This window comes from Ranitomeya variabilis, chromosome 8 (genome assembly GCF_051348905.1).
Source record: "Ranitomeya variabilis isolate aRanVar5 chromosome 8, aRanVar5.hap1, whole genome shotgun sequence".
Taxonomy (NCBI): Eukaryota; Metazoa; Chordata; class Amphibia; order Anura; family Dendrobatidae; genus Ranitomeya; species Ranitomeya variabilis.
The window spans coordinates 207,325,089-207,340,375 of record NC_135239.1 but is presented as its reverse complement, the minus strand read 5'-3'; the positions used below and the strand labels follow the sequence as shown (position 1 = coordinate 207,340,375).

Here is a 15,287-nt window from a genome sequence, read left to right as displayed (position 1 = left end):
CAGAGGGAGTCCATGGACAGAACTCGCCGAAGTACCATTCATAACCACAGGAGGGAGCTCGAGAACAGAATTCACAACAGCCTCCCTACTGGTCCGGTGCAGGCTCCCTACTGGTCTGATGCAGGCTCCCTACTGGTCCGGTGCGGGCTCCCTACTGGTCTAATGCAGGCTCCCTACTGGTCCGGTGCCGCCTACCTACTGGTCCGATGCCGCCTCCCTACTGTTCTGGTGTGGGCTCCCTACTGGTCCGGTGCAGCCTCCCTACTGGTCCGGTGCGGGCTCCCTACTGGTCTAATGCAGGCTCCCTACTGGTCCGGTGCCGCCTACCTACTGGTCCGATGCCGCCTCCCTACTGTTCCGGTGCGGCCTCCCTACTGGTCCGGTGCGGCCTCCCTACTGGTCCGGTGCGGCCTCCCTACTGGTCCGATGCCGCCTCCCTACTGGTCTAATGCAGGCTCCCTACTGGTCCGGTGCGGCCTCCCTACTGGTCCGGTGCGGGCTCCCTACTGGTCCGGTGCGGCCTCCCTACTGGTCCGGTGCGGGCTCCCTACTGGTCCGGTGCGGCCTCCCTACTGGTCCGGTGCGGGCTCCCTACTGGTCCGGTGCGGCCTCCCTACTGGTCCGGTGCGGCCTCCCTACTGGTCCGGTGTGGGCTCCCTACTGGTCCGGTGCGGCCTCCCTACTGGTCCGGTGCGGCCTCCCTACTGGTCCGGTGCGGGCTCCCTACTGGTCCGGTGCGGCCTCCCTACTGGTCCGGTGCGGGCTCCCTACTGGTCCGGTGCGGGCTCCCTACTGGTCCAATGCCGCCTCCCTACTGGTCCGGTGCGGGCTCCCTACTGGTCCGGTGCGGGCTCCCTACAGGGTTAATGAGGGCTCCTTACTAGTGGATGTAATTGGACTATCAGAGGTTAAAATATATATATATATATATATATATATATATATATATATATATATATATATATATATATATATATATAGATAATGAAAATAAACAATCTATCAAATTATAAAATAATGTTAAACGTATATTAATCCCCCCCCAAAAGAAATAAATAAATAAAATGCAAGAAAATAAAAACCGGAAGAGCAAAAATGAGAACTAAGTCACGGATCAGACACGTTCCCGTGTTTACCCTGCAGACTTCCTACACTGGGGGCGGAGCTTCCATAGCCCCACCCACCTCAAGTAAGTCAACAGCTGGAGGGCGTGTCTGATTATGTAAGGGGAGTGGCGTGTAGGCGGGGTTAAAGTGGAACGTCTCGCTATTTGAGCAGTCTTTGAAATGTGGGTGTGGTTTGCCTCACAGAGGCGTGGTCATCGGGCAGGGGCGGGGTGTCGGTGACTGTGTCAGTGCGGCACTCCGCTGTTTGGCTCCGCTGTGATCGCTCGTTCCTGGGCCTCCGGCCTCCGCCTCCTCCCGACACCGCAGCAGTTTCCCGGTGCTTCTAGTCTCCGCGCCCCGTACCCGCCGGGTCAATGAGCCGTTCGCTCCGCCCAGCGCCGGGCCCGGGCCAATGGACACCAGCGACTTGTTTAGCAGCTGCAGGAAGGGCGACATCTTCAGAGTGCAGTGAGTGACAGCGGCCCCGGGGGTCGGGGGGCGCGGAGGAGCAGTGACGAGGGGCACCGGGGGCGAAGACCGGGGCAGACTATCCGCTGGTTTCTGGGCTATTACTGTTCTCACTCTGCGACTTCATAGCGGGAAAATGGTTTAGTTTTCTAATAATTTACATGTTTGTTTTCATAGAAGTCAATGGAAATCGGTCACTGCCCTCCAGATCATTACACATCCTATATTATACCCCAGAGCTGCACTCACTATTCTGCTGGTACAATCACTGTGTACATACATTACATTACTGATCCTGAGTTACATCCTATATTATACCCCAGAGCTGCACTCACTATTCTGCTGGTGCAGTCACTGTGTACATACATTACATTACTGATCCTGAGTTACCTCCTGCATTATCCTCCTGAGCTGCACTCACTATTCTGCTGGTGAAGTCACTGTGTACATACATTACATTACTGATCCTGAGTTACATCCTGTATTATACCCCAGAGCTGCACTCACTATTCTGCTGGTGCAGTCACTGTGTACATACATTACATTACTGATCCTGAGTTACCTCCTGTATTATACCCCAGAGCTGCACTCACTATTCTGCTGGTGCAGTCACTGTGTACATACATTACATTACTGATCCTGAGTTACATCCTGTATTATACCCCAGAGCTGCACTCACTATTCTGCTGGTGCAGTCACTGTGTACATACATTACATTACTGATCCTGAGTTACATCCTGTATTATACCCCAGAGCTGCACTCACTATTCTACTGGTGCAGTCACTGTGTACATACATTACTGATCCTGAGTTACCTCCTGTATTATACCCCAGAGCTGCGATCACTATTCTGCTGGTGCAGTCACTGTGTACATACATTACTGATCCTGAGTTACATCCTGTATTATCCTCCAGAGCTGCACTCACTATTCTGCTGGTGCAGTCACTGTGTACAGCCATTACATTACTGATCCTGAGTTACATCCTGTATTATACTCCAGAGCTGCACTCACTATTCTGCTGGTGCAGTCACTGTGTACATACATTACATTACTGATCCTGAGTTACCTCCTGTATTATACCCCAGAGCTGCACTCACTATTCTGCTGGTGCAGTCACTGTGTACATACATTACATTACTGATCCTGAGTTACCTCCTGTATTATACTCCAGAGCTGCACTCACTATTCTGCTGGTGCAGTCACTGTGTACATACATTACTGATCCTGAGTTACATCCTGTATTATACCCCAGAGCTGCACTCACTATTCTGCTGGTGCAGTCACTGTGTACATACATTATATTACTGATCCTGAGTTACATCCTGTATTATACCCCAGAGCTGCACTCACTATTCTGCTGGTGCAGTCACTGTGTACATACATTACATTACTGATCCTGAGTTACATCCTGTATTATATCCCAGAGCTGCACTCACTATTCTGCTGGTGCAGTCACTGTGTACATACATTACATTACTGATCCTGAGTTACATCCTGTATTATACCCCAGAGCTGCACTCACTATTCTGCTGGTGCAGTCACTGTGTACATACATTACATTACTGATCCTGAGTTACATCCTGTATTATATCCCAGAGCTGCACTCACTATTCTGCTGGTGCAGTCACTGTGTACATACATTACATTACTGATCCTGAGTTACATCCTGTATTATACCCCAGAGCTGCACTCACTATTCTGCTGGTGCAGTCACTGTGTATATACATTACATTACTGATCCTGAGTTACATCCTGTATTATACCCCAGAGCTGCACTCACTATTCTGCTGGTGCAGTCACTGTGTACATACATTACATTACTGATCTTGAGTTACATCCTGTATTATACTCCAGAGCTGCATTCACTATTCTGCTGGTGCAGTCACTGTGTACATACATTACTGATCTTGAGTTACATCCTGTATTATACTCCAGAGCTGCACTCACTATTCTGCTGGTGCAGTCACTGTGTACATACATTACATTACTGATCCTGAGTTACATCCTGTATTATACCCCAGAGCTGCACTCACTATTCTGCTGGTGCAGTCACTGTGTACATACATTACTGATCCTGAGTTACATCCTGTATTATACTCCAGAGCCGCACTCGCTATTCTGCTGGTGCAGTCACTGTGTACATACATTACATTATTGATCCTGAGTTACATCCTGTATTATACCCCAGAGCTGCACTCACTATTCTGCTGATGCAGGCACTGTGTACATACATTACATTACTGATCCTAAGTTACCTCCTGTATTATACTCCAGAGCCGCACTCGCTATTCTGCTGGTGCAGTCACTGTGTACATACATTACATTACTGATCCTGAGTTACATCCTGTATTATACTTCAGAGCTGCACTCACTATTCTGCTGGTGCAGTCACTGTGTGCATACATTACATTACTGATCCCGAGTTACATCCTGTATTATACTCCAGAGCTGCACTCGCTATTCTGCTGGTGCAGTCACTGTGTATATACATTACATTACTGCTCCTGAGTTACATCCTGTATTATACCCCAGAGCTGCACTCACTATTCTGCTGGTGCAGTCACTGTGTACATTACATTACATTACTGATCCTGAGTTACCTCCTTTATTATACCCCAGAGCTGCACTCACTATTCTGCTGGTGCAGTCACTTTGTACATACATTACATTACTGATCCTGAGTTACCTCCTGTATTATACTCCAGAGCCGCACTCACTATTCTGCTGGTGCAGTCACTGTGTACATTACATTACATTACTGATCCTGAGTTACCTCCTTTATTATACCCCAGAGCTGCACTCACTATTCTGCTGGTGCAGTCACTTTGTACATACATTACATTACTGATCCTGAGTTACCTCCTGTATTATACTCCAGAGCCGCACTCGCTATTCTGCTGATGCAGTCACTGTTCTCATTGGATTCCTTCTCTGCTCTTTTTCAGTATCCAGAGTGTGATATGAGGAGGATGTCCGTGTCATGAGATCTCTCCCTTCTCTCTGAGCTGCACTTTGCTTTCTGCTGTTGCTGCTCCTCTTTCCCTGCAGATTCTGTCATTTACTCTCTTGATTCTTCTTCCTTAGATACCTTGTGGAGCAGAGAGACGTGGAACTGAACGTGAGGGACAAGTGGGACAGTACTCCGCTGTAAGTGCCGGATTCTATGGTTTTTCTGCCCGGGATGGGGGGGGGGGGGGCAGTTCTAATTTGTACACTCTATGGTTAATCTATAGGATGTGTCTGATCTGTGGGAGACCCTCATCGGTGTCTATATTGGGGGTCCTCTGACCTCTGTCAATTTTCTAACCTGAGTTAAAAAATAATCAGAGCGTTTAACTCCCATAGAGGTGAATGGAGGAGCCACCTGTGCGTCCGGCAGGAATCCCCCCAGGGTCAGACAGCCCCCCATCTGTAGATAGGTGGGACCCCGATGTATCCTGCTGATATAACTCTACGATGGGGACACTGATTGTGTATACTGTATAGCTGGTTCTTCCTTCCCCAGATCTCTGCTTGCTGTCAGTGACTGAGAACAGCCTTGTTTACATTCCGCATTGTTCCTGATTGTTACAATGTATCTCTCCGGACTCCGGGCTTCTAGACTGGATACAATTGTAGGATTCCGACAGCTTCAAAATGTTTCCTGTGTGTAAAGTTTTTCAGCCTCTAACTGCAGTCACGGATGTTCCCATTTACTTGCAGCAAGCGGAGATACTGAAAACATGATATTTTCTCTAAAAGGATCGTGGCTGCAGTTTTTATGTCTTCATTTTCATGGGAGTCCTGAAATGGGGACCCTCTTTATTTAGACCCGTGGGTTGCCATTGTTTTATTAAAGGGCTTGTCTCATGAACACAACACGCCTGTCTTCTCTCTTAGGTACTATGCCTGTCTTTGTGGACATGAAGAACTTGTCCGGTATCTTCTAGCCAATGGTGAGTCAGTGGATTAGTGCCCCCTAGTGGTGGCTGCAGGCAGACAGATTTTTACTTTACGGTGGTCTCTTTGCCCCCACACTGACACATGCAGCTGGTCAGCCTTCAGGTAGACTTTTATCATCCTGCACTTATTAAATCTAATGATTTGCTGTCTCAGGAGCGAAGTGTGCGGTGAACACGTTTGACGGCGAGCGCTGCCTGTACGGAGCCCTGAGCGACGCCATCCGCCGGCTGCTGAAGGATTACAAGCAGATCACGGCCAAGTGCATGCAACGAGATTTCTACGATGACTTCCTGCAAAGGTGATTGGCCAAGAAGTGCGAGCGGCTCCCTGGTCACTTCTCTTAACCCCTTCCTACCACAACCATTTTGTGCTTTTTTTTTTTTTTTTCAACTTCTCTTGAGAGCCATGACTTCTTTATTTTGCCCCAGCACAGCTGTATGGGGACTTGTTTTGTGACATTTTCTGAGGGTTTATTTTTACAGCGTTCATTTTCCAGGGTGAACGACCCGGTAACACAATTCTGCAGGTCAGTACGATTGTGGCGATACCCAACTTATAAGGATTTAAAAAAATATATATTTTAGTGGTTAAAAGTAATTTAGAACTTTTTGTATTTGGGTTTTTGTGACTCCATCTTCTGAGATTTATCCCTTTTTTTATGGAGGCACATAGGGGCTATTTTTTGTTTGTTTATTTTTTCACTGCCAGTTCAGGTACATACTTTTGTGATTGCCTTATAGTGCATTTTTTGGGGGTATATGTGGTGACTAATGGCCATTATTTACAACTCCTGATAACTGGATTTTCTTTCTGATACATTGTTCCATTGTTGATAAAACTTTAAATTGTTTTAATAAGGATAGAAAAACCTGTCTGCTTTCCTCAAAAAACAGCGCCACCCATGACTCCAGGCAGGTAGTGGTATTGCATCTCAGGCTCCTTTCTCTCCATTAGAGCTGAGCTGTAATACCAGATACAACGTATATCAGAGGTGGCGCTATTTCTCAATGAAAGCAGTCAGGTTTTTCTAATCCTGGACAATACCTTTAAATTTATGAAAAACGGAATTGTTCTTCACGTGATGCCATAGATTTGCGAAGTCCTACTCTGCTGTTTCCCTAATTTTTTATTTTGTGTATCGCCAGACTCCTGGAGCAAGGCTTCTATAGTGACACCATGTTTCTTGTCCATGGGGAGTCGTTTTGTGCCCACCGTTGCATACTCAGCGCTCGCAGCCCCTACTTTGCTGAAATGTTTGAGACCAAGTGGAAGGGGAAAAAAATGATTGCTCTGAAGCATCCGCTGGTAAGATGTTATAATGGGGGATAAGTAAAAAAAAAAAAAAAAAAAAGGGTGATAACAGTGGCTCAAAAAAAAAATAAAAAGATTTGGAGAATGCATCGGTGTAGTACCACCTTAGAGCCACTAGATGTCACCTGAGACATATGTTATGCTGAAGCCTTTGCAAAGCAGGTTCAGTCCATAGGGGGCGCAGCATTAGGGGTCTTGGTGATTGAGGGGACCCCAGCACTATAGGGGGGATCTGTGACAGATTTTTTTGCCCTGTTTATTATAATGTCAGTTCTGTGTCCGCAGATCAATCCAGCTGCCTTTGGCTCCATTCTACAGTACCTGTATAAAGGTGAGTGAGTCAGTGTGCAGCGTAAGATGTGATTCTGTGCCATAAATGTGCAAGCTACCTCACAGCTGAGGGTTTGCTACAATTGCATCTACACTTGAAAATAGCTAAAAAAATTAATGTTTGGTCTTCCACATTCTGGCCACTGAGGTTTGTTGGATCAGTGGGGTGTGAATACTTTCCCGCAGCTTCTATTCACTGACTGCTGCGCGGCCTGTGCCATCCGTTTTCTTCCCTCCAGGTCGGATGGACATCGATGTGGAACATGTGGAGGATTGTAAGAGACTGGCCAAGCAATGTCGCCTGCAGGATCTCATCGAAGAGCTGGAGGAGAAGTGCAAGAAAGTTTACGAGTTTGGTAAGTGGAGACCTTGCTGATGTGTAGGGAGTCGGGGGTCTCTTAAAGGGATGGTCCCACCTGATATGCATTGCCTGGGTATGACTTTATGGTGGGGGTCCGATCTGGTCACTGTTGCATTGTGGGTAGGCATTGAGTGATCCAGGTAGAATATATCTGTAATGTTACATCTCCTTCCACCCATCAGTTTCTTCCAAGCCTGGAACGTGTGTGAAGGTCCTGACCATCGAGCCCTCTGGCAATGAACGGCTGCAGGAGGATCTGGCCATGCTCGCTGACTGCGCCCTGCCGCCCGAGCTCCGGGTGAGGGTCCCGTCCAGTATTGTGACTTGTGGCGCACACAAACTCTTTCTGAGCAACTTTGTGTTTCAATTCGTTATTGCTTTCAAGATCTCCGCTTGCTGTCTGTGACTTGGGATCCCATGCTGCTTTATGATGGAGGGTTGGGGCGATCCGTCCGGATACAGGCTTGTGCTGCACCTGAGATTCTTCCATGGGATTTCTGCACTTATCCATTGTAACCGGAGTTGTCGGTGAGCAGCAATGTTTCTATATGCTGAAAGCAAGCGGAGGTGCTGAAGGCGGCGGGGAACATTTGAACACAAAGTTTTATTACAAAGTTGCAGAACTTTTTGCCCAGCGTTTTCTGGAACTTTTCCCTCCGCCGGGTCCACGGAAACTATTTCTGGATCCTCTGGACCCGGACGGCTTCTAAATATAAAACTGGCCGGCGATTCGGGAACAGAATGTCTTTATCCTCTGGGCCGCGTGTTACCCGGGCGCAGGATCCAGACGTCTTTGTTAATAGCAGTCTACCTGCCAGTATTCCAGTATGGCCGCCGTTGTCTGTCGCCCTCCTTTGTAATGTGGGTCTATACGTTGCTTGTCTTTGTTCCCATTCACTGACAGCAATAAGAGATTTTTAACAATTGAAACCAACATGTTATTTACAAATAACCGCACTTCCCGTTTGAAGACAGGATGAAATGACAACTCGTGTTAAATTTTTTTCCCCTAAAAAACAAACAAACAGCGCCCCCTCTTTCCTCAGGCTGTGTCTGGTATTGCAGTTTAGTCCCATGTACTTAATATACGGATGAGCTGCAGTACCGTAGACGAGGGGCACGGACTGTGTTGTACTGTTTCTCATCCCTTTGCTGGTTGACTGCCAAACTGCAATACCCGACACAGCCTGTGGTCAGTAGTGGCACTGTTTCTGGATTTATGACCTTGCCCCCTCTTTAGTATGACATATCAACTTGTTGATGCAATTACGTCTTATTTCTACTGGCCTACTAACGATTACTGATCTAGTCCAGACATTAGTTCCGCCCCCTGGCCAGAGTGGAGCGCAAAGTGCGTCTGTGACCGGTGCTGTGTAAGTGCGTCTGTGACCGGGGCTGTGTAAGTGCGTCTGTGACTGGTGCTGTGTAAGTGCGTCTGTGACTGGTGCTGTGTAAGTGCGTCTGTGACCGGTGCTGTGTAAGTGCGTCTGTGACTGGTGCTGTGTAAGTGCGTCTGTGACTGGTGCTGTGTAAGTGCGTCTGTGACTGGTGCTGTGTAAGTGCGTCTGTGACTGGTGCTGTGTAAGTGCGTCTGTGACTGGTGCTGTGTAAGTGCGTCTGTGACTGGTGCTGTGTAAGTGCGTCTGTGACTGGTGCTGTGTAAGTGCGTCTGTGACCGCTGCTGTGTACATGATTGATGGAAAGGGGTGCTGTGTAATGCCGACTCTCTCCTCTTGGAGGCGCTGTGGAGGAAGGACTTGTCTGATGCCGCTCATCGGGCTGTTTTCTTGCAGGTCGGATTCGGGCAGCTGCCATTCAATAGCACCGATAATTTCTCCAGCTACCCCGACGTCTGCTTCCAGATAATAGGCTACAATTTCCTGTGTCACAAGGTAACAACCTGCCGTAAAGGGGAAAAATTAGTGTAAGTCAGCGACAAGGGTCATCCATCACTTGGCCAAAGTAGAGCTCCCACAGGGATCATCGGACTTGCGCCCTTAAAAGGAGTGTTCTTAGGACTTGGATCTATGGGGGTCCGACACCGGGCGCCCCCACAATCAGTTGTTTGCTGCTCTGGTGCCGGCCACATGTGAACGGAGCAGAAACAACGCAGCGCCATGCGGTGGTCATTCTCTAGTACTGCATCTCAGATCACATTTACATCACATCAATAGCGGCGGAGCTGCAGTACCCAGAACGGCTACGGCACAGTGTATGGTGCTGCTGATTCCACTCCGGTCACTGCTTATATCCGGCCTCTTGTTTACAGCCCGATATCTGACCCCCGCCAATCTGATGTAGGTCATCAATATCTAGATCCCAGACAACCCCTTTAATTTAGTTTTCTAGTGTTGTTCCCTTTTATTAAAGGTGCAGGAATCCACTCTGTTATGTACAGTATGCACCCGCCATATTGCCCAGAAGTTAACCCTTTCCCCTCTCCCATTCCAGTCTTTTTTCTGTGGTCGGAGCGACTATTTTAAGGCTCTGCTGCAGGATCACTTCTGCGAGAGCCATGAGCTGCAGACACAGCCGAGCATCCCGGTCATCACCCTGCACAACATCAGCGAGGAGACGTTCACCCGGCTCCTGTACTACATATACAGCGACGACACCGAGGTGAGACCCCGCGCTGGGGACCGGTGTGTGGGGAGGACTAGCGAAACGGCCTTCATACCAGCCAATCAGAGCTCAGCGTTCATTTTTTCAGACTTGTATAAGAAATGAAAACTGCTATCTCATTGGTCACTATGGGTTGTTTTTTTATTATACCACTATGGCCTCATTTATCAAAACTTTTACTTTCTTGTCCTGTGCAACCAATTGCAGCTCAGCTTTAATTTCTTCAACAGTGCTGGTAAATGAAAGCTGCGCCTTAATAGGTTGCTATACGGTACCATACTGCTGATTTTGCAGTTTTCCCATCTACAAAGAATGGAGAGGTCTGTAATTATTATCGTAGGTGCACTTCACCTGTAAGAGACGGAATCTAAGAATAAAAAAACAGAAAATCGCATTGTAGGATTGTTACATAATTAATTTGCATGAAATAAGTATTTGATACAATAGACAAACAGAACTTAATATTTGGTGCAGAAACCTTTGTTTGCAGTTACAGATGTCAGACGTTTCCTGTGGTTCTTGACCAGGTTTGCACACACTGCAGCAGGGATATTGGCCCCCTCCTCCATACAGATCTTCTCCAGATCTTTCAGGTTTCGGGGCTGTCGCTGGGCAACATTGAGTTTCAGTTCTCTCCAAAGATTTCCTATTGGGTTCAGTTCCCCTGCCTGTGTGTTTCCGGGCATTGTCAAGATGGAAGACCCAGCCACGACCCATCTTCAATGCTCTTAATGAGGGAAGGAGGCAATACATGACCCCATCCATCCTCCCTTCAATACGGTGCAGTTGTCCTGTCCCCTTTACAGAAAGCATCCCCAAAAGTATGATGTTTCCCCCACCATGCTTCATGGTTGGGATGGTGTTCTTGGGGTTGTACTCATCCTTCTTCTTCCTCCAAACACGGCGACTGGAGTTGATACCAAAAAGTTCTATTTTGGCCTCATCTGACCACATGACCTTCTCCCGTGCCTCCTGTGGGTCATCCAGATGGTCATTGGTGAACTTCAGACTGCCTGGACATGTGCTGGGTGAGCAGGAGGACCTTGTGTGTCCTGCAGGAATTTAATCCATGATGGTGTAGTGTTACTAGCGGTAATGTTTGAGACTGTGGTCTCAGCTCTCTTCAGGTCATTGACCAGGTCTTCCCATATAGTTCTGGGCTGATTCCTGACGTTCCTCAGAATCAGCCCACGAGGCGAGAACCTGCATGGAGCCCCAGACCAAGGAAGATTGACAGTCATCTTGTTGTCTTCTTACCAAGCTGCTTGACTATTGTCCTGTAGCCCATCCCAGCCTTGTGCAGGTCTACAGTTTTATCCCTGGTGTCCTTAGACAGCTCTTTGGTCTTGGCCATGGTGGAGAGGTTGGAGTGTGAGTGAGAGTGTGGACAGGTGTCTTTTATACAGGTAACGAGGTCAAACAGGTGCAATTATTACAGGTAATGAGCGCAGAGCAGGAGGCTTCTTACAGAAAAACTAACAGGTCTGTGAGAGCAGAATCCTTGCTGGTTGGTCGGTGATCAAATAATTAATTCATGCAATAAAATGCAAATTAGTTATGTAAAAATCCTGCAATGTGATTTTCTGTTTTTTTATTTTTAGATTCTGCCGGTCAGAGATGAAGTGTACCAAAATCGGCAGCGTATCAAATACTTATTTTTCTCACTGTAGGTGACACAACACCGGCCTTACAACTGAAACCTCTCTAGCAGTAAATCCTTCCCTAGCAACCAATCACAGCGCAGTTTTCATTTTTCCAAGAGCCGAATTGAAATGAAAGCTGCGCTGTGATTGGTTGGTAGGGTCAACAAGGCCAGTTTAACTGTAATAGTGAATTAATCCAGCTCCTTAATATTATTTACTCTGGTTCCCGGGCTGAACCTGAGGTGTTCTCACATTTGTTCAGTACTTTACAGCTTCGCATTGTCTTGTATCTTTTACTTAATTTTAAAACATTTTTATTTATTTAAACCATATAGTAAATGGTGAAATGAAAGGAAGGGGGGGGGGGGGGACTTCTGCACTATCCCCCCCAAAAAATGCTGAAAAAAACCCAATAATAATACATTTTATATTATACATTTTTACCACAATTTGGAATTTTACATTTTTTTTTTTCGTTTTTCATTATGGTGCATTCAAAACTGCAAACATTAAGCCCTTGTACAGGTATGGTGATGGGGGGGGGGTATTTCTCCTTCTGTTTATCCAAAATATATCATTTTGACTTAAAAAAATAAATAAGTAAATACAAAAATATATAAATAAATCTATATTTCTATTACATATGTTGAAAGGGAACCCAAGGGTCATTTATTATTAAGAAATGTGCTGATAATGCACATCCTATTTATGTAAATAATATAAATAATTACATGTTTGCCCACCTTACATCCTGTTTATACATGGGCTCGCATTGTACGGCTCTTACATTGTTGTTTTCAGCATTTTTGGCTATTATGAGCATTCACTTGGGTCCCTGAAAACATCAATATGATGTCACATCCCATTTTCTACCAGCAGGTGGCAGCAGAACACTATGGACAATCCGGGTTGGAGTTTGAAAGTGGAATTAAAGGGTTACTCGCCCCCCCCCCCCCCCCTCCAAAAATAAAAAAAGAACAAAAAAACCATGTTATTGCTGGGTGTCTGAAGGCTATCATGAGAACTCTGCAGCCCCATCCGGAGTGGAGCAGAGGTGCAGATCGGCCTCCGCTGTGTTCGTTCTCTATAGGACTGCCGACTACAGCGCTTTGTTATATCCAGCAATGAAGGGAGTGGATCCCGAGCATGTGCACCTATGTCCCACTCAGGATGGGGGCGCACAACCAAGTTCTTAAAGTTCCGAGCCCAAATTATTGGGAGAGTCTCAGCTGGGGGACCAACCGCTATCAGCAAGTTATCCCCTATCCTATGGATAGAGAAGATGTAAAGTCGCCGCAGACTGATAAATGGAATAAAAAGATGCAAATATTAAATCCTATTTTAAGAATTCCTAAACTTTTTTTGGTGGGGGTTAAACTTTTTTGGGAATCTCCCCTCCCCAGATGGTTGGTCCAGCGTGAGAAATCCCCTTTAAGGGAGGGTCTGGCCACTTCCCGCAGACCAATTCCCAAGCCTTCTCCTGAGAATGACCTATTGTTTGTCGCGGTGACCGTCCGTTCTGACCCCCGTGTGTTCTGGGGTCTCCGCAGCTGTCCCCCGAGAACGCTCACGAGGTGCTCTGTGTCGCCGACATGTATCTGCTCCCGGGGCTGAAGCGACTTTGCGGCAAGATCTTGGCGCAGATTCTGGACGAGGACAACGTGATGGTGATTTGGAAGACGGCGAAGCTTTTCCAGCTGACGCGGCTGGAGGATCAGTGCACGGAGTACATGGCCAGAATTATCGAGAAGGTACAGAGCCTGCCCGACACATTGGAGCGAACTGTCACCACCGCAGACGAGACCCCGGAAGCTTATCAAACCTTGGGGTTCTTCAAGTTCTGCCCAGGCTGATACACTGTGCCAAACCTTCAGCTCAGCAGGCAGCACACGGGATGAGAGTTTCACCTCTAAATGCAAACTTGTAGAACGTAGTTATACACGGATACATTGTATCAATGTGCCTTCTGATTGTCAACATCTCTGCTCCATGTCTTTGAATGGAAACATTCATGTTTGGATATAGAGGTAAAAAAAACTGTTCTTCTCTCAGCTGAAGATTTGTTGCAATTGTATCTGGTCTAGAAAATCCTCTCTGAGCGAAATGCCTCAGCAGCGCAAATCTGATTGTTCTGAAAGTTTGCTACAATGTATCAGTGCAGGGAAATGCCTGTCTAATTGTAGCAAACCCTCAGCTCTGCGTCTTGTCTGTCTGGGTGGGTTTGAAATCCCAGGAAGAGTCGAGTTTTACAGAATCTTCTGCAGCTTTCGAATCTCTGCCGTTTTTTCGAGTTCTCCCCGTTGTTAGGATTTCTCCTTTCTGACAGTAAATTGAAATATTTTTGGCTCCTTGCAATTTAACGACAGAAAGGTGAAATCCTAAAAACGCCAAGAACTCGGAAAACGGCAGATATTTGACAGTCGTAAAACGACTTTATTTGGCGATTCTGCTGCGTTCCCGTAGGACTGGGTTTTGCCATCGTTGAATTGAAATATATATATTTTTTGGCTACAGAAATTCTATGAGCGGCGAGGATTCAGCGCATTTCATGAAGTTGTTAAACTTTTTCAGAACTTTTCTTCTCGGCTGCGTTTCCCGTAACGTGTCCTCTCCCCATTTTGCTCCCCCAGTTGGTGGATTCGGAGGAGTTTGCCTCTGCAGTACGAGAAGACGCGGCGGCGGTAGAGGAGCGGCAGGAGACGGACTCCATCCCGCTGATTGATGATATACGCTTCCACATCACTAGCAACGTGCAGACCTACAGCGCCATCGCGGAGGCCAACCAGCGGCTGGAGGCCTTGGAGCGGCTGCTGGGCTGTCTGGGGCTGGAGTGCTGAGCGCGGGGAGGATTGCGGTGTGCTGTGCCGCGCTGTGTGCTGTGCCGCGCTGCTGTGTGCCGTGCTGCTGTGTGCTGCGCTGCTGTGTGCTGCGCTGCTCTGTGCTGTGCCGTGCTGCTGTGTGCCGCGCTGTGTGCTGTGCCGCGCTGCTGTGTGCCGCGCTGTGTGCTGTGCCGCGCTGCTGTGTGCCGCGCTGCTCTGTGCTGTGCTGCGCTGCTGTGCGCCGCGCTGTAGTTGTCCTGCCTTCTTGCCGTTCCCATGTATTCATTCTGGTAGACGGTACAATTCCTCCTATTCACATACTGCCTGCACCTACATGTCATGTATCCTGGGAGATCTGATACCTGGCAAGAAATGCATTAATGAACAAACCCTTTAAATGTTTAAAGGGGTACTCCAGTTCTGCAAATAAAGTTGTTGTTTTTGTTTCCCTCTTTAGAATGAAAAGATCTACCGTTTTCTGTGTAAGTTTCTCACTGGTTCAATATCTCTGCTTGCTGTCATTCAGTAGATACTTTCGCAGACGACATTTTGACCTTGTAGGCGCACGGCTCGTTCCAAGGCTCCACCCTGATAACGGTACTGCAACCGTGACAAATCCTGCATCTATCCGAAGACTGAATTCAGCTCGCAGGAAGGGAAAATCCAAAGGTTTCTGTGCAGTG

At 47.3% G+C, this 15,287-nt stretch overlaps 1 protein-coding gene across 2 annotated transcripts; it reads left to right on the top strand.

Annotated features, from left to right (window-relative positions):
- Window positions 1–1,258: 1,258 nt before the first annotated feature.
- On the top strand, window positions 1,259–14,749 carry ABTB1 (ankyrin repeat and BTB domain containing 1). Of its 2 annotated transcripts, XM_077276575.1 has the most exons (12): window positions 1,276–1,574; window positions 4,661–4,723; window positions 5,456–5,511; window positions 5,672–5,816; window positions 6,664–6,823; window positions 7,115–7,160; window positions 7,399–7,515; window positions 7,703–7,818; window positions 9,314–9,412; window positions 9,972–10,139; window positions 13,336–13,536; window positions 14,416–14,749. In XM_077276575.1, the coding sequence occupies exons 1-12, from the start codon at window positions 1,519–1,521 to the stop codon at window positions 14,620–14,622; spliced, it is 1,434 nt and encodes a 477-aa protein (XP_077132690.1). In that variant the 5' UTR covers window positions 1,276–1,518; the 3' UTR covers window positions 14,623–14,749. The 2 variants fall into 2 exon arrangements, with proteins under 2 accessions (XP_077132691.1, XP_077132690.1); XM_077276576.1 differs by lacking the exons at window positions 13,336–13,536; window positions 14,416–14,749 and adding an exon at window positions 12,662–13,286 and having other exon boundaries at window positions 1,259–1,574.
- Window positions 14,750–15,287: the final 538 nt, after the last annotated feature.

Excerpts from the sequence above, each read along its gene's own strand:
- ABTB1 (XM_077276575.1), top strand. The coding sequence starts at position 1,519 with ATGGACACCAGCGACTTGTTTAGCAGCTGCAGGAAGGGCGACATCTTC. Across the intron at positions 5,817-6,663 it reads TACGATGACTTCCTGCAAAG|ACTCCTGGAGCAAGGCTTCT; the intron begins GTGATTGGCCAA and ends GTGTATCGCCAG. Across the intron at positions 7,161-7,398 it reads TCTACAGTACCTGTATAAAG|GTCGGATGGACATCGATGTG; the intron begins GTGAGTGAGTCA and ends TCTTCCCTCCAG.